Source organism: Hibiscus syriacus, unplaced genomic scaffold, assembly GCF_006381635.1.
Source record: "Hibiscus syriacus cultivar Baekdansim isolate YM2019G1 unplaced genomic scaffold, ASM638163v2 tig00112443_pilon, whole genome shotgun sequence".
Taxonomy (NCBI): Eukaryota; Viridiplantae; Streptophyta; class Magnoliopsida; order Malvales; family Malvaceae; genus Hibiscus; species Hibiscus syriacus.
This window is the reverse complement of record NW_024063332.1, coordinates 1,857,001-1,876,637: the sequence shown is the minus strand read 5'-3', so window position 1 is coordinate 1,876,637 and position 19,637 is coordinate 1,857,001. Positions and strand designations below refer to the sequence as shown.

At 31.5% G+C, this 19,637-nt stretch overlaps 1 protein-coding gene and 1 pseudogene across 1 annotated transcript; one reads left to right on the top strand and one right to left on the bottom strand.

Annotated features, from left to right (window-relative positions):
- The first annotated feature begins 4,457 nt into the window (after positions 1 to 4,457).
- On the top strand, positions 4,458 to 4,895 carry LOC120179661 (annotated as a pseudogene).
- Positions 4,896 to 18,287: 13,392 nt separating this feature from the next.
- LOC120179658 lies at positions 18,288 to 19,153 on the bottom strand. The gene is made up of 2 exons (XM_039185195.1): positions 19,013 to 19,153; positions 18,288 to 18,770 (listed from the first exon to the last, which is right to left on the bottom strand). The coding sequence occupies exons 1-2, from the start codon at positions 19,136 to 19,138 to the stop codon at positions 18,288 to 18,290; spliced, it is 609 nt and encodes a 202-aa protein (XP_039041126.1). The 5' UTR covers positions 19,139 to 19,153.
- Positions 19,154 to 19,637: the final 484 nt, after the last annotated feature.

The window sequence follows — 19,637 nt, the reverse complement described above, 5'->3', positions numbered from 1 at the left end:
CAGACATTGTGAGCCAAGCAGTGCTTGGACTGAGTGGAGAGACAAATTAGCAGAAGATATGTTTACTAGTTGGTTAGTGTCGCGTACTTTAGGATATATGTTATTTTATGTAATGTATGACTTCCACCTTCTATTTTATCTAATGTTAGTGGTCATTACTTTCATGTATTTGACATCTTTATATTTTATGGCATAAACTTTATTAAATTTTATTTAATTTCTCTTCTGTAAAATTTGAATTTTATTTTGTTATGGACATTCATTACTGATGTCGTTCACTACATTTGATTTATATTATGTTACTATTTTAAATTTCATTTATGATTAGTATTGACAATGATGACATGTTTTATGTTATGTTATACATTTTTTATATACATCTTCTTAGATTGTTTCGAAGAGAAATATGTCAACATCAAATATGGAATCTCAAATGGGGAAAAACCACTGACATCTAGAAAGGTTAAGTCTTTAGTAACTAAAAGGACATGGACTAAAAAGGAGGATGCTGCACTTGTTGAATGTTTACATATTTTGGCTGAAGAACCACATTGGAAAGCTGATAATGGAACATTTAGATCAGGTTATCTATCTAATCTTGAAAAGATGTTAGAAATCAAGCTTTCAACATCACAAATTAGGGCCCATCCACATATTGAATCTAGAGTGAAGCTACTCAAAAGACAATACAATGCTTTATCTGAAATGCTGAATATTGGAAGTGGATTCGGTTGGAATGAAGAAGAAAAATGTTTAACTGCACCAAAGGATGTGTTTGATGATTGGGTTAGAGGAAGTATTTTAATTGAATTTATCTTCTTTCTATACTCTTTGTTATCTACTTAGCTTTGTAAGATTTATTAAATTTGCGATTTTATTATATTGTAGAGTCATCCAACTACTGCTGGATTGAGAAACAAGTCATTTCCATTCTTTGATGACTTTGTTCATATATTTGGAAAAGAAAGAGCTACAGGAATAACAACGAAGACAACAGCTGATGCAGTGGAACATATTGATGTTGAAGACAATGCATTTGTAGATGCATTACTTGAAGAAAATGGATTAAGAGATTCTGAATCAAGAGAGGATGTTGGTGCTTCAACTTGACAAACATCTGATGCTACTGCCTCTACCCCTACAATGAAAAAAGTAGCTAGCAAGAAAAGGTCTCGAAGTGATGATGGGTTAACCGAGCTTGTACACGAGATAAGTAAGTTCGATGCTGCATACCGAGAACCTGCCAAAGAAATTAAGGATATTACTGCTTTATTGAAAAAGGAGGCAGAAGGAAATGATCGAAGAATGTTGATTTTCACTGAAATCATGAAAATTGAAGGACTGTCCACTGATGAAATGCTTACTGCAGAAGAGTATATTAGCAAAGATGCGCACAAGGTAGATTTCTTCTTTTATTTCCAAAAGAATTCAAGTAAGATTATGTGATTAAGCAATTAGTTGAATGTCGTCAATTTAGACCATAATTTTTGACTGTCGTCCTTCTATAATTATGTCGATCTCTTTTTTATTGTGACTTTAGAATATGGTCCCAACTTTTTTGTGTAGCTTAGCCAAGTATATGTCAATCTTTTGACTTGAAGAATTTTGTGTGTATATAATATAGCCAACATATATGATTACATTTAGAATGTCATGGCTATTATCTTTTATAAGTCTGAATATTGTACAATCTTTTGATGGTTAATGTTATACTTCTTTTTGTTATGTAGTATATGACTTGCAAGTAATGTGCTAGTTTTCGAATATGTTAATTACTTTTGATAGTTTTTGTTATGTAGTAAAAAACTGTCTTTGATAGTTAACAGTTATCGCTTTCATGTGTGTATGCATTGTTGTATGTGAAGGTATATTCCTAAATTATAAAATTTGATTCTATAGCTAAGAAATTGCTTAGATTTAGGCTAGGCCAATGTAAATAACTAGGACATTTCATCATGATTGACTTTGCATCTAATAAAGTGAATTTTGTATAGTTCTTGTTTAATATCATGACGGAGTTGCATAATATCATGGTTGTTAAAGAAAAAGTTTTGGTCTTTCAAAAATACTACTGCAGTTCGATGCAATGGCACTAGAGTTTGCTAGTCAGGAGGTAAATTTTATTAGAGCTCCTATTTTATGTTTTTAGTTCAGAGAAACTATTCCATTGGTTCTATAATTTATTTAAACCAATGATGGATTTTGGGTTTTGAAGTTTTCATCCACTATATGTTTTCTCTTCTTTCTCCCAGTCAATCTTAACTGGCGACGAGCTAGGATATCAAATAGCAAGCTAGATGAGACAATTTCAAGAAAGTTGTCCTGTTATTTGTTGAACCTTCGTTTAATTGTTTTTTCTCAAGTGTTGGATTTTTGTTAAGCATCAACTTGTTTTTTATATTAGTATAATTTTAATTTTGTTTAAAGCTTCCCATTGTTTCTTGCTTTACTTTGTATCTCTTTAGATACATGTAAGCTATTTCACTTGTCCTTCGTGTATGATCTGAAACGGTCTAGTATGTTCAAAGTTTGGCCTCTGTCGGTTTTTATATGTTCGGAGAGAAATTACAGGTTGGGAAACATGAATTATTGGGTTGCTTACTTTTCGTAATAAAGAGTTAAGTACAAATCAGATTAGAACCGAGTATTAATAATTTTATTAAAATATTATAAAATATAATGATAAATGACGATGAAATATAAAATTATAGACAATATGATTTTTAGTATTATATTTTCTTACTTATTTAAATTATGTTTTTGTAATATAAATTCATGAGATAAATAATAATGATAAAGTATGTAGAATTAAATATAAATATAAAAGATAAATAAATAAATAAATTATATATAGAAAATATAATAAATATTATATCTTAGATAACAAATATAATTTACATCTTTTTATTATTATGAATATTTATGAAGAATTTTCACAATGTAAACATTTAGTTAAATGTTGATGTAAAATTTTAATATATTTTACATAAATTATGTAAAATTTAATATTGATTAAAATAAAAATAATATATGATATATTTAAATACTCAAGTAATATATTATCAACAAATAAAATTTTTATATAAATAATTTTTATTTAATATTTAGAATTTCACTTGTTAAAAAATATAGAACAAGAACAATTTGGTAAAATATACATTCCAGTAATCTTTTATTCATTCAACCAATCACTGTAATCTTACATTCCTGCCAAACCAACCAAACACAGTAATGTAACATTCCCAGTAATCCTATTCCCTGGTAATCTTTTATTCCCACTGGTAATCTTACATTCCGTGAACCAAACGCACCCTAAGATATAAGCATGAGACAAATATTTGTATAATATAATTATAATTATTTTTTTAATATTATAAAATAAATATTTATTTATAATTTTTTGATTTTATATATTCTAAAAATAATAATTGTTTGATCCTCTAAAAGAATAATATTTTTTACTACTAAAATTATTTAATAAGTTCAATTGAACGATTAAAATTAAACAAATTTTAGACGTAAATGAGATATTAGCTCGAAATCTATATAAACTACTTCTAACATGAAGACTTAAATTCGTGAGCTATTTTATTCAAATCTTAATATATCGTGTTTGGACTTCTATGAATATGATGAAATTATATTATTAATTTTGAATTATAGTCTTATTACTAATGACTAATGTTATTAATATTGTTGACAAATATTAAGATATTTAAATTCAGTATTTTTTTTTTGTAATTCGAACGTCAAGTACTAATTGCTAGCATTGGATCAAGCTTAAAAAAATTGATCTTATTAGCCATGATTTTATCAGAAACTAATTTGGTAGAGCCTTTGAAATTGTAGTATGACCATGATGTAAATCGAATATAATCTACGCCCGATATATTAAATAAATATAATTTGTATAAGGTAGGTTGATTCCTCTTGTTAATGTATTTCAAGACGGTATTTTTAGTTAACCTAATTACGTTGAATTGAAAAAGTTAAATCAAATTATATGAAATATTGACAATTTATATTTGATATAATCGATCCATGTTTATAATAATATTTCTACTAATTTGTACTCGATGGCACACTCATGGTCGTATAAAATCCAGTCACATTTAGGGGACCAAGCTAAGCCGAAGTAGAAAACTAAATCTTTAGTTTCTATGTAATAGAGGGACTAAAATCAAAATTAGACCTTTATTTTACATTTGCAGTTCAAATGACGCTTATCTAACGTACCCGCGCGCGGTTTCGCGAAATATTTGAAATCCAAAATCACAAAAAGAAAATAATAATAATAAGAAATCTTCTTTGTCCAGTTTTCTCCCGCGCCAAAAGGAGCCAGAACACACGGATCGGTACCCTAAGCCGTCCGATTAGAATTATCATCCGACGGCTATAAACAAACCTCCTTCACGCTATAAACAAACAAAGGTTCCGCTGTTGAAAATCACTCGAATCCAGAATACTGACTTGATAGATAAGAAGAAAAAAGGAAAGAAGAATGTCAGGGCGTGGAAAGGGAGGCAAAGGGCTGGGAAAGGGAGGAGCCAAGAGGCACAGGAAGGTCTCAGGGACAACATTCAGGGGATCACGAAGCCGGCTATCCGAAGGTTGGCTCGAAGAGGTGGGGTGAAGCGGATCAGCGGTCTCATTTACGAAGAAACGCGTGGCGTTCTCAAGATTTTCCTCGAGAACGTGATTCGCGATGCGGTTACTTACACCGAGCACGCTAGGAGGAAAACGGTTACAGCGATGGACGTGGTTTATGCTCTGAAGAGACAGGGCCGAACTCTTTATGGCTTCGGAGGCTAACTTTTTTTTTTCCTGGATTTGGATTACGTTTATGTGTTTTTTATTTGAATAAAGTAATAGAAGTTAAATTTCAATTCATAAAACTTGCGTTTGGATTCTCTCTTTCCTTGTTTGGTTTCTAAGAAAATTGGCCCGAAACTAAAGAGCCTCACCGTGCAGTCCCTAGGCTCCACTGTTAGTGTATGCAAAATACAAAGAGTATACAAATTTGAATATGCTTAAACGTTTATTAACTTCTGACTTATTGATAATCTAAGTAATCTAAATATTCTAAATATATAAATAATAATTTAAAATAAATAATTATCAATGAAGTTTGTTCAATTTGTAAATATTTTTATTATTGTTTAAGTAAATCTTGAATTTAAATCTTTGTATGTATATAAAGCTTTTGTTAGGAGTTTTATTAATCAAAATTAAATGTGCTATATAAGTTACTTTAAATTAATCAAATTAAAATTTTAAAAATTGAGGAGGAAAAAATTAAAATAAAGATGTAGCGATAACAGAGAGAACTCAAATCTTTTATTTTTCTTGACAAATATTTTAGTATGAAATTATAAGATCGATGCTTTTGATAAAATAATTATTGTTTCAGTAAAATTTGATTATCTTTTATTCGAATCCAATCTCATCTAACAGGACAATTTCTAATACAATGTCATTTTCAAATAATGAGCAATAGATTCAATAATTGCCGATCAATTATTATATCAATATACATATACATATTATAATAATAAAATGGGTAAACTATAGCACTGACCACTTAACTATAGCATTTTTTTATTTGGAACATCATTTTTTAATTTTATCAATCAAGTTTGGGTCACCCAACTATTTCAATGTATTCAATCAAATTACTTGCCGTTAACGGTTAACAAAAATGATAATGTGACTGTTAATAAAATTAATATAATTACACATTTGATCCTCAATATTTATATATTTTATCAATTTAGTCTTAATTTAATTTAATTCAATAAATTTAATTCTCTAATCATATGATGACACACATCATCATTTGATTGAAGATTTTTTTATATAATTTTAATTTATTTAATATAATATTCTTTTTATCCAACCATCTGGTTAAAGGGGAAGCAATTTACTAATAAATGAGAGGGGGAGAGGATTGAACCTTCAGTTGTTATTTAGATTGCATATTCTTGTATAAAAATATATTTTTTTGTCAAAAAAAATATTTTTTTTTATATTTTTAGATGAAATTTAATATTTTTATCATGAATTTATTTTTTTATATTTGAGTTGAAAAATACTTCTAAGTATATTTTTATCCAACAGTTATAAGTTTATAAATTATAAAAGGACGTCATGTGATAACAAATAAATGTTAAAAATATAAAATTGACTCAAAAAATAATTTTCAAATTCAAAAGTTAAAATTTTAAATTTTTTACATTTGAGTTAAAGAAATGTGTATAAAATATATATATATTTTTAAATATTATTGTTTAACATTTTTTATAATTCAAAAATATATTTTTATAAAATAATGATGAATAGGATACTATAAATGGTTAAAATTTAAAGATGATTGTTTACACGTTCAATTTGAATATTTGTACATTCAATAAGATTGATAATGGAACATTAAAATGTTATGATAAGTGATATATATTTTATATAAAGAAAAAAAATATTAAAAAGTTAAAATCATTAAATTATAATTATAAAAAAAAGAAATATTAAATTTTGTCTAATATAAAAAAGTAAATTTACTTTTATTTTTATTTTTGTATTAAATTGAGATTAAAGCCTGTGAATAAGTCTCTAATCATATAGTTTAAAGTTTAAGTCCCTAGATATTTAGTTTTCTTTCATTACTCTTTCTTTACAGTAGGCACAATATATTTTATACAAGATTATGTAATCCAAATCACAATTGAAGGCTTGGCTTAGTAGCATTGTCTACTTAGCTTCCCTCACCCCTTGGACGAGGGTTTGATCCTCTTCTCTCTCATTTCTTAGTAAATAAAATTATAAAACAACTCTCCAGTTAAATGATGGCACGTGTTATCATTTGATTAAAGGATTAAATTTATTAAATTAAATTAGTAACTAAATTAATAGAATGTATAAATATTGAGGACCAAATTTATAATTATATTAATTTTATTAATTGTCACATCATCACTTTCGTTAACAAATCTTGATTAAATACATTTAAATAGTTGGATAACCTGATTGATAAAAATTAAAATATAATGGTCAAAATAAAAAAAAAGCTATAATTAGCTGGTAAAACAGTCTTTTTTTATTTTTTAGAAACAGCACAAAAATACACTTAATCAGATGTCGCTTGTTGTTGCACTAGAACAACTAAGGGTGTTCAAATTTTCGAATTATTTCGGTTAACTGACCGAATCGAATTAGTTCGGTTAATTCGGTCGGTCACCGAATTAGTTTGGTCGGTTAACGATTAATGATTTTTTGGATATTCGATTAACGGTTAATTCAGTTTGAAATTGGTTAATTAACCGAATTAACCCTTAAATATTTTTTAATATTTTTTTCATCCCACGGCCATAATATGCTGCCCCCATGTGCTCCGGTTATCAATTCTGTTGTGCCTTGATTTGTGTAAGGCATGGGCAAAAGTGTAGTGGAGCATGGGCATAAAACTGTTCAGCATGATAATTGGTATAATAAAATGGAGTACTTTCGTTTACATGAGCAGAGGGTTCAAAACGGTGAGGCCATGTGCACAAGGAGAAATACATCAGTTGTTGAGGACAAAGCATGCCTACAGGTATTCACTACTAGAAGAAAAAAGGCTTTTCCATTCTCAACATTCACAAATTATCCTAGACCTAACTTGTATCATGCAACTACAAATTGAATGCCTAACCATTTTTTTTCTCTTCCATGTTGTGAAAACGAAGGCGAGTGATTCCTTCAATGTCGAAAAATCAGTTACAGGGACAGAAGAAAGTTTCACTCATTATCATGCCGAAGTCAAGAATGGGAACTAATTGAACACTTCGTATTTTGGTTTTCTCGTTTCATGTTCGCTTATGTAGATCTCTGTCTTCTTTGTATATTGCAGTCTCTCATCGATAAAAACTGCCCGGATTCCCTTGCCCATGACAATGTCATTCCAGTGCTTGGCAAGAACATGGATCCTTCATGGCCTAAACCAAAGGCAGAAGAAAGCTCTGCCATTTCCAATGGTAATGGGAAGGTTAATAAAAGAATGAGCAACCAGGTTTTCGGAGGAATCATGGCATTCATAACGGGAACCATAACCATGATTCGCTTAACCCAAAACATGAAGTATTTGTAATGTTTGAACTGCAGTATTGTTGGTTTTTTTGAACTAAATTGATAGATACAAATATCTTATTTTAATATAATGTTTGAATCAAATTACTTAGATATTGTAAATTGTTTTTTTAATTAAAAATATTAAATTCTAAAATTTTAAAAAATTTAGGTTAATTCGAAAATTAACTGAAATTTATTAGGTTCGGTTAATACTTTCATAAAAAAATTTGGTTCGATTAACGGTTAAAGAAATTTTTTTTAGTTAATTCGGTTAAGGATATTTCGATTCTGTTCAGTTCGATTTTAACTGAATGAAGACCCATAATAACAACAATCTGACCCGGAGAATATCGTAAAACCCTTGTCCCACGGGTGTTTCTCGGCCCATTTTCGGCAGTGCATCAGCAACCCCATTTCTCTGTTCATGATCATGAACCACCTGCACGACAGAAAGGGGTTTAATAGGATGTTGTTCCTTAAAAAATTATTTCTTTTTATATTTTTATTCATAATTTTATCTCTTAAAACTTTAAAATTTAATTCCTTCTAAAATTTTAGAATTTCATCTCTTCAATCTTACGTAAACATGTCAACCAACACAACTTTTAATGAGTTTTTGACATATAATTGATAATTTTATCGACTTCCAAGTAATCAGTTTTCACTAATACTTGTGTGAACCCCGACTTATAATATATTTTGATGTTCATTTTTATAATATTTTACATAAGACTAATCTTTTTATAATACTTGTGACTCAAAAATTGTATATTTTTCGTGAAGATACGACCTTTTAATATGATTTTTGATAAACACTATATAAATTATCAGGAGTAAAATCTATTGTTAAATCTATCGTTAATCTATATAAATTGCTATAAAATCTTTTGATCAAGATCAAGAGAGATCTAAAATCATTTTTTAACTTTTTACTCCCACCACCTCATGAAAACATAAAATCTAAACAACTTTATCACTACCTATATTTCTCTACTTAAATTAAAATAGATGAACCGTTAACAACAGATTCAATCTATTCATTTCATCAGCATATATTACAAAGACGAGTTTATAAAATAGTAGGGCCAAAATTTAATAGGCAATATCATGTACAAAGATCTAAAGATTCAAAATGTTAAACTTGTGGACACAATAGATGATATTGTGGAGAAGTAGGGCCAAAATTTATGTAACTCTTAACGTACGATTAGAAAAATCAACTCAATTTGGTGTTTTCCTTTGTACTATGTTTCCATTTTTGTTCTTTTAATATCTTAAGCTATTATTATCTCATATTATAACTATAGATTTATGCATAAGATTTATGTTTTATGGCGCTCAAGTCTAATTCAATTAATTTTTTAAACAATCTAATTTTTCACATATATTCCTTAAACATTTATTTTCATCCTCGCTTTTTTCTTCTCAACATTATCAATAACTCAACTCATGTCATAAATATTTCACCAGGCACATAAATTTAGTTTCTTTTAATAAAAAAATAGAATAAAAATGGTCGTTTTTCTCGAAAAATCATCTTTTTAATTTAATATTCCCGATCAGACACCGACCAGACTATATTTCTCGATCTAACACCCTTTGCAGTAAGGCACGCCCCTTACAGCACGCTATATGCTGATTTGGCGCCACGTGGGGTAAGACGCGCCCCTGCGGCGCGCCTTATGCTGACATGAATACACGTGTGTATGGTGCGGGGCAGGGGCTGCGCCATACGCCACGTAAGATAGCGCGGGGCAGGGGCCGCGCTATTCAATTATCTTAATTATCAAACATGTATAATGCAAGGTGTGGTGCAAGGACCGTGCCTTGCATTATTTTCCCAAACTTCTCAGCTTTAAGGCATCCTCTCTCGGCTATAAATAGCCGTCTCCCGTAAATCTCTCAACAACAATCCTTTGAATCAATAAATAACATCCGACAATCATCTTATATTTGATTCAAAAGTTTGCTCGATCTTTCGTTATAAGGTAATTTTGTTATAATATTTATTTTATAGTTATATATGATTATTTGAAAAAAATATTATACTAATTATTTTCAATTAATTTATGTGTTTGTAGAATTAGAAAGTGGAAGCATACGTCGAAATATTTTTGCGGTGCAGGTAATAATATAAAATTATATTATTTAAATTATTTACGTTTATGTGTAAAAAATTTATTCTGTTATATTTTTGATCATATATTGTTTATTTAATCAGGTTTGTTTCAGTTGTTTTTTTCAGATATAATATTGTTGCACTTTTAAACTCTAAGAATTACGCGACTTTCAGCTATTGTTTACTATGATGGAGAAATTCGAGAAGATGAAACCGGCGTTGTTTTCGTATCAAATGAGCGTGTTAAAATATCATTCAAGAGAAACATAACTCTTGAGGAGCTGATAACGAAGATTTCGAGGAAGGTTCATATTGGAAGTAGTAGAAGAATGTCGTTGCAGTACAAATTTCCAACATCATTGTTGCCATTAATTTATACAGCGTTCGAACTATCGAACAATGATGATGTTGAAATGATGGTTGATTCTCAAAGTAATTATTCAGACGGCGATTTTGAGATGTATGCAAAGTTTGTTCAAGTGTGTGTTGTTCGGGGTCAGCCATTAAGCTCACACTATGCGTTGGCTGAACAAGTTGATCAAGTTGACAGCCCGACTACAGTAATGTGTAATGATTTTAATGCCATAATGGGAAATCCACATCATGGTGCCGGCACATCAACTTCAATGGGGAGACATTCATCCGCAACTCCTTACGATATGTACCGAGGTGGGTCCACGAACAATCTGTATGGCAACATCGCGATTAGACGTTGGCGTTATATTAACAAATAATTGATATTAACGATACAATAAGTATTAAATGATAAATGATAACCAAATTACAATAACTTATATTAAATGATAAATTAACAAAGTAAGTTTTAAATGATAAATAATAAAAAAATTACAATAAAAAAGTCCAATAAACAACTACAATAAAAAAGTACTAAATACAAGTATAAAAAAAATCTATCGATGCCTGCGACGCGAATGTGTTCCACAGGGCGGTGGCTGTCGGTCTCGAGGAGGATTACTTTATATCACTGGTTGTGACTCCTCGCTATCATCATCATCACCATCATCATCATCGTCGTCCTCCTCGTCCTAGTTGTCGTCCTGAGCAACTACATTTTGTTGATGAGGAGTTGATGACGATGAAACACCTCCATAGAATAAGGACCCTCGAGGTGTATGACTGACTATCCGACCGGCCTGCGAAAACTGGGAAAACTCATAAAACCAGACATCGCTGAGTGTGAAAACTATACAGGAGGTGTCTGTGTTGCGGCCATGGGTGATGAGGCTGAGCCCGCCAAAATGTGAGCATATGAACCCCAAGTTGGATATACAAACATAGACCCATAATAGCCTCTAGGAGGGGTCATATAACTATGTGACAGTGGCGACGGCGGGGTCATAAAACCAGGTGAAGGCGATGGTGACGGCATCTGGTAATGGAAAGGCGGTGGCAGCATCATATATGGTTGCGGTATGTAAGACGATGGATACGGTGACTGCTGTGAAGGTCCTGCTCGTGCAGCTAAGGATGAACCGGAAGCACCTTGCTCTCTGTCCACGAGTCAGGGGACGATGGTACTGTGTCGGTGAACGTCTCTGTCGACGTCGCGAAAAGGTATGCCCTCGTGTATCCTTGGGAAGCAGAAGCGGTTTCCCGTTACTGTTGAACCACTCGTAATAACCGTCAGCAACCATCAAGAGGTCAAGTAAAATGGGCTCTCTACGGGGAAGGCGTCGATTTCGATCCTCCCACAACAAGATCCACACATGATGCCTCACCAGCCAATCTGTATCTGTCTTGCCGCTTCTATCTGTGCTATGCAACTCGTCCATATTGCGAGGTGCTTCCGGAATTGGTTGAAAACAACCAAATTGTCGGAGCACGCGATCAGTGGAGTGCCACTCGACGGTCGCATAACATATCAAAAGGACTATCGCCATCCAAACATATGATGGACTCCTCAACTCAGGTGGGATCACCGCCCTCACTTCATCAGTAGAATATGACATCAATTCAAACTAAAACAAATATATATAATTTTTATCAAAATAATAATCTAATTATATAACTATAATCTAAAATCGATTTTTAAACATTAAAATTCATACCTGTGTGCCAGCCTTCTGATCGATTAACACACTAATTTTTTCTAAATCATCAGGTAGCTCCTGATGATTTTTCTTATCAGTAGGCAACCTATTCAAGAAAAATAATTTCTTATTCATTGTATAAAATTATTAATATACAAAATCAATTTTATAACTACCTTAGGAGTAGCGAAAATACAATGGGTTCTTGACAACGGGACATAAAAAGGGCAATCGATACCATGCCCAAGACTGCAGCAGCAAGAGACATCCGCCGATGGCATTACGCCTGTAGTCAATGGCTCGACACATCTCCCTGTACAGGCAAGCCAAAACTGTCGAGCCCCAACTGAGTGATCCGACCAGATGAAAATCGCCAAGATGTTGCAACCACATACAGTGAACTTGGTTGCACGATTTGTCCGGCATCAGCAACCCTCCTATCAACTGCAGTATTCATGCCCGTGCATACTGTTTAACTTCATCGTCAGACGCATCCTCGCTCAACTCCCGAAAATTGGCATCTAAACAATTTAACAATATCCGTTCACCGTTAAAATTTTCTGGGACACGTCCTAGACTAACCCGACACAAAGTAGTCCAAGAACCAGAAGCTATCCCTGATATCACACCTCCATCCATCGAAAGACCCAGGTGCATAGAAACATCCTCAAGCGTGATCGTGCACTCTCCGCACGGAAGATGGAATGTGTGGGTCTCCGGCCTCCACCGCTCAACTAAGGAAAAAATAAGGTATGTTTCTATCTTACAGTGACCCTGATATCTACCTAGGTGACCGAATCCAGCCTCTACTAAATACGGCATTACACGAGTAGGTATAACTAACTTAAGGTTCCTAATAAAAAGATCTAATATACGGTCTCTCTCCTAAAATATAAATAATTACACAAATTAATTTTTAAACTAATAATCATGCATTAAATTAATTAATTAATTAAATTAAAACGTTAAAATGTTACCATATCAGCAAAGTGTCGAGATATATGATTTCTATCCAACCAAAGTAGAACGCCTTCCATTTTATATCTGAAAAAAATTAATTAAATAAAATATTAAATAATTAAAATAATTAAATAAATTACTAAAAAATACTAAAGATAATAAAATATCCTTAATAAGAGAATATAAGAGTGTTTGAAAGAAGGTAAGAGGATTTGGTGTGATGAAAGTGATTGAGAATGGAGGTATTTATAGGGAGGGATGGGTGTGAACGGACGGGAGTAGGTTGGTAATTAAGGGTATAACGCGAGGTAGGGTCGCGCCTTTCTGACGTGTCAGAATCACAGGTAAGGTGCGGCCCCTGCCCCGCGCTATATCCTTAATTACCAATATGCCCCGCGCTGCAAAGAATGTTAGATCAAAAAAATATAATCTGACAGATACCTAATCAAAAATATTAAATTAAAAAAATGATTTTTCGAAAAAAATGCCATAAAAATGAGTTGCTTATCTTTGTAATTAATTTTATTTTTTTTTTAAATGTTTTTCCTTCATTCAAAGTCTTCCATTAATGAGTTTCGTCGTAAGTTATCGTAATAAAACCAAACTCCTTTATGACATCGTGCCCAAACGACATTTGCATTAAATGCGAGCGGGGTAGGAAAGTGCAGTCGACACGTGGCAAATGTTTACACATGGAGCCTGCACTCAATTTACTATTCATGAAGTGTGATGGTGACGTGGACATAAAGTTTCAAAAACAACATTTAAATTTATTGACGTCAAAAACAACAACAACAAAACCCAATTCCCATATACAATGGGGTAAGGGGAGGTAGGATAGTAGGCTGCCCCCAACGCCAGATTGAGAGTAACTTCCGTGGAAGACCTCCGGCAGTCAGAAAATTAAAAATATAGATAAAGTGCAATGCATGTATAAATAAATACATAAATACAGAGTTGAACAGTATTCATATGCAGACGTTAATATCATTAATATCATATGCGCGTTTGTACTTGGGCAGTAATCCCTGCAAATAAATCCATACGAAAAAATCTCTGCATATAGACAGAAACGTAAGACCCGACTAAATTTAAAAGTGAAGAGAATGTTACACAGAAGTCAACGAAAGCAAGCCCAGTTCTAAGCCTTCATAAATACCAATAACAGAAACGTATAAAAAGTAGAAGTTACCCACACTACTCGACTACCCTAGTTTTGAGTCTCCATACTTTCCTATCAGAGGTCATGTCCTCGGTAAGGGCTAAATCCATCAAATCAGATCTCAAGCAGTCTTCCCACTTTCGCCTTGGTTGTCCTCACCTTCCCAAACCACCGTAGTCTTCCCTCCCTCAATTTTTCAGAAACATGCACCACCCCCAAGGACATCCTAATAGCAGAGTTTGTTGTCATATCCCACAGAGTCCTACCGCATGTCCATCGAAGTATTATCATTTCTGCGGCTCTCTCCTCCTTACATGATCCTCTTGGTTGCCCAACATTCTGATCCATACAGCAGTGCTGGTTTTATTGCCATTCTATAAAATTTTCCCTTAAGTTTTAGAGGCACCTTCTTGTCACACAAAACTCCAGTAGCGGCCCTCCACTTTAGCCATCCCGCCTTTATACGGTGTGTAACGTCATCTTCTACACCCCCATCTTTATGTATCATAGACCCTAGGTACTTGAAACAATCATTTGAGGGGAGAACGTGTCCTTTTATGCATACTTCTACATCTTCATCGTTTTGGTCCCCACTGAAGTTTGAACATAAATTTCTTGACGTCGAGATTGGTAAATCTATAACGGCACTATGTATACTTAGTGTGTGTTTGGTTCACGGAATGTATAATTATTAATAGGAATGTAAGATTATCAGAGAATAGGATTAATAGGAATGTTGTATTTTGTGTTTGGTTGATTTAGGAGGAATGTAAGATTACCGTGTTTGGTTAAAAGAATAAAAGATTATTAGAATGTATATTTAACCAAATTATCCTTATTATAGAATATTTATATATTTTCTTAAAATAATTTAAATTCATAAAATTTTTATATATATATATATATTTACAAAATTGAAAATATAAAAAGGTTTAATGAAATGGTAAATTTTTATTTTAATCCCTGAACTTCATATAAAATTTTAATTATAGACTTCTTTTTGTAAATCTAAAATAGTTTAAGGATAAATTTGTAATTTAACATTCATAGAATTTTTATTATTTAATGACTGAAGAATGATATTTTTGAAAAAAATAAGGGCATTTTAGTCTAAAATGTCGGTAATCCAACAATACCTAAGGAAAGGAAGGTAAAGATATTCCCTGTAATATACCAAAAACTTTTACTATTGGTAATCTTACATTACCTGGAATGAAATTTTTAATTATAGACTTCTTTTTGTAAATCTAAAATAGTTTAAGGATAAATTTAATTTAACATTCATAGAATTTTTATTATTTAATGACTGAAGATGATTTTTGAAAAAATAAGGGCATTTTAGTCTAAAATGTCGGTAATCAAAATACCTAGGAAATGAAGGTAAGATATTCCCATAATATACCAAAAACTTTTACTATTGGTAATCTTACATTACCTGGAATGAAATTCCCGGGCTAACCAAACGGGAGAATGTGGATTCCATTCCCATGGGAATCTCACATTTCCCCATCCAAACGCCCCCTTAGGGTGTGTTAGGTTAGGAGAATGTGAGATTCCTATGGGAATGAAATCTACATTCACCCGTTTGTCATTCCCGGTAATCTTACATTACAAATAGTGAATTTTTTAAGGTATATTACCGGGAATGTCATTACCTCCCTTTCCTTAGGTATTGTTGGATTACCGGCGTTTTGAACTAAAATGGCCTTAATTTTTTTTTCAAAAATATACGTATTCTGTCATTGAATAATAAAAATTCTACGAAGGTTAAATTACAAATTTATCATTAAACTATTTTAGATTTTCAAAAAAAATCTATAATTAAAATTTTATATGAAGTTCAGGGGTTAAAATAAAATTTTACCCTTTCATTAAACCTTTTTATATTTAATTTTGTAAAAAAAATTATATAACTTTTATGAATTTAAATTTTTTAAAGAAAATATATAAATATTTTCTAACTTGTTAAAAAACAAATATATAAAAAAGGATAATTTGGTCAAATATACATTCCAATAATCTTTTATTCCTTTAACCAAACACGATAATCTTACATTCCTGCTAAATCAACAAAACACAAAATACAACATTCTAGTAATCTTATTCCCTAATAATCTTTTATTCCCACTGATAATCTTATATTCCGAGAACCAAACGCACCCTTAGGGATGACAACCGGTGGGGGTTAGATTTGAGCTTTTGATTAATTCCATCTAATTCCGAAAATTTTATGTTTTATATTCATTTTGAATTGACTCGAAAAATATATATCATCTATCTAATTTTAATTTGACTCAAATTTTATAGTATAAATCTTACCTTATTTGATCTGATCCGATCCAATATAAATTAAGTATTAAAAAAAAATTAATAATTTTTTAAGAAAACTACATTATTATCTTTGGGTTGCATGGATTTTTTTCACTCTCCACCCAAATCTAACCTAACATGATCTTACCTTTTAAAAAATCTAATCTGACTCAACTCGAGCTCCATATTTTTAAATATAAACTTGTAAAAGAATAACAGAATAAATCTATCATTATTTACACTACTCTTCCTCCAATTCCTATGACAAGACCAGCTAAGTAACCCCACCCTCGTGCAACTCATGTCATCTACCCTCATTCGAATCAAGTCCTTAAGGTGAACTAACAATTGAGCCTCGACAGTAAAAAGACTTCGAAAGATTTTTAAAAATCCCTTTTCTTCCACGACAAAGTCACACAACAATTCCAAACAAAATTAAACATAAAAGAGGGTCGTGACTTGCCCTTCGCATTCCTACACACCCATTCAAGCTCCCGAGACCAAGACATGATCGACCGAGAAACACCACAAGCCTCCAACACCCCAGCCCAAACTTAGAATAAGAGCACTCAAAGAATAAATGGTCACGTGTTTTAGTTTCAAATTGAACGTAAAGATAGAATAAGCCTACGACTCACTTATAAGTTTATTTATCTAATTTTTATTTTTAATATATTTTAAAAATTGATAAAGATAAGATCAAATTGAACATAATATGAATTTTGAAGTTTAATATATAAATTATAAAAAAAATAATACCAGTGGCATAATTATATCAACATGTTGGCAGTGACAGAGCCATTTAGGTCTCGAGGGCCATTACCCCCAATTTTTTTATCATTAAAAAATAGAGATAATTATCAATTTAGATTTTTAAATTTAGATTTATTTAGATTTTATATTATAATTTTTTATTGTTAATTATATTTTAATTTCTAAACTAAAATTTTGACTCCGTGTTGGATTGTTAGCAAACTCCAAACAAAAATATTAATGAACGTCAAACAAATATTTTAATAAACATATAAAAAAATATATTCACGAACATTAAATAAATATATCTATTAATGTTAAACGAAAAAATTCTAAAAAACAAACAAACATGAGTAAAACACGAGAACGAAACTATATCAAGAGTAGAAAGAATTCTTGCCCCATCCAAAATTTTCGGTTTATTAAACATTTTAAGTCTTTATTAGATTAAATTTAAATAAAATTACATTTTTATCTCTTATAACTTTTTAGATTAAAAACATAATAAATTTTATTTATTTTAAATTTATTTATATTGTCCCTCCTATATTTATTTAAATTTTTACTTTTTTTCAAAGTTAAATTTGTTTATTTATTTACGCTATTAGAATGAAAGATGTTTAAGTATAAAATTTCTGATAATAATGCTCTTTTTAATCATTAAAATTGTTTAATTATTATTAAATTTAACTAAAATATCAATTATGAAGAAACACCATATTAACATCATCATTGCTTCCTAGAGTAACTCGGAATTCTGAACCTATGTTTTTCCTCTCTTTTTGAATTTACATGAATCAATAATTTGACATTTTTTATAACAGAAAAAGGATTAAAATGATGCATTGAGGTCAAGCCTAGGCTTCTTCATAGGCAGAGAAGATGGAACAAAAGAATTACAGCGAGGACACCTTGGATTCGTATTGGAAGCTATGACATACAGCAAGCAACCGGGACAAGCAGCTGCAAACATTCTCGGCGTCGTCGGAGAAGACGTTGCCTTCGCCGTAAGCGGACGCGGCGGTGACGGCGGCGGTGAAGATGAACGCTTTTTCATGGTTCCTTTCTCTGCTCTTTCCAGGGCGTATTTGACCTTGTCCAGTGTGCAGACGCTTTGGTAAAGGCTTGGGGTCGAACAAGATTGGAGCTTTAAGTCGAGTGAAGTTGTCATTTCATCGAACAGGTTGACTGGTGGAAAGTTCAAGTCTTGAATCTTTGAATCTTTTAAGAAATCCGGCAATGGATTATTGGCCTTCCCATCTGATAATGGCGACTTTGGTGATGAGGAACTGCACTTTTGTGCCTCTCTTCCCCCCTGCATGGTGACAAACAAAAAAGAAAAAGAAAAAAGAGAAGCTTAGATCATGAACGGCAGAGAAAATGAAAAAGAAAACTGAATATATAAGCAAAAACCCAGAATTAAATTCAACATTAAATGGTGAAGCAAACTAATTGTGAACCGAAAACAACAGTGCAGAGACACTTAAATTGACATAAATGAGTTCTTGGGATTTGTTGCACATAAACAAAAAGAATGAAAAAAGCAAAAAATTTCACCTTGAACTCAAGATCTGCTTTAGCTTTTGACAGATTTCCCAGCAAATCTTTGGTAATCAAAATCCCAGAATTCCCAGTATGAATCTTGTTCTGCTGCTCCAATGAACTACTCACTTGTGCTGTCATTTCCTTCAAAGAGAAGAAACTCCAGATATGAACAGAGAATCAAGGTAGAAGGAGAAGGAGGATAAGTTTCTTAGAATTAATTTAATAAGAGTCTAGTTGATGGATATTATGGTCAAATTTATTAACATTTAAACTGGTTTGGATGATATATGACATCTTCATTCATGACTGTTCAACAATGTTGAATTAAATGGGGGTGTAGATATGAACCAAAGAATGAAGAAAAAAGAGAAGAGGGCATTAATGGTGGCATTTAATGCAATTTGTACTGTTTTGTTTAAAGAGCTGCCATTTGGGTGAGGGAAAATCTCTTTACTTTTTTTTAATTTTTATTTTCCAGGTTTGCCCATTACAAAAGTCTTCTTGGCACATTTTATAGGGTAAAAGAACTTTTAGTTCCCTAAACTTGGTAACTATTTCAATTTCATCAATAGAATTTTTAGTTGATTAATGTGTACAATGAAGTTTAAGAACATTAACTAGGTAAGAATAAAATGGG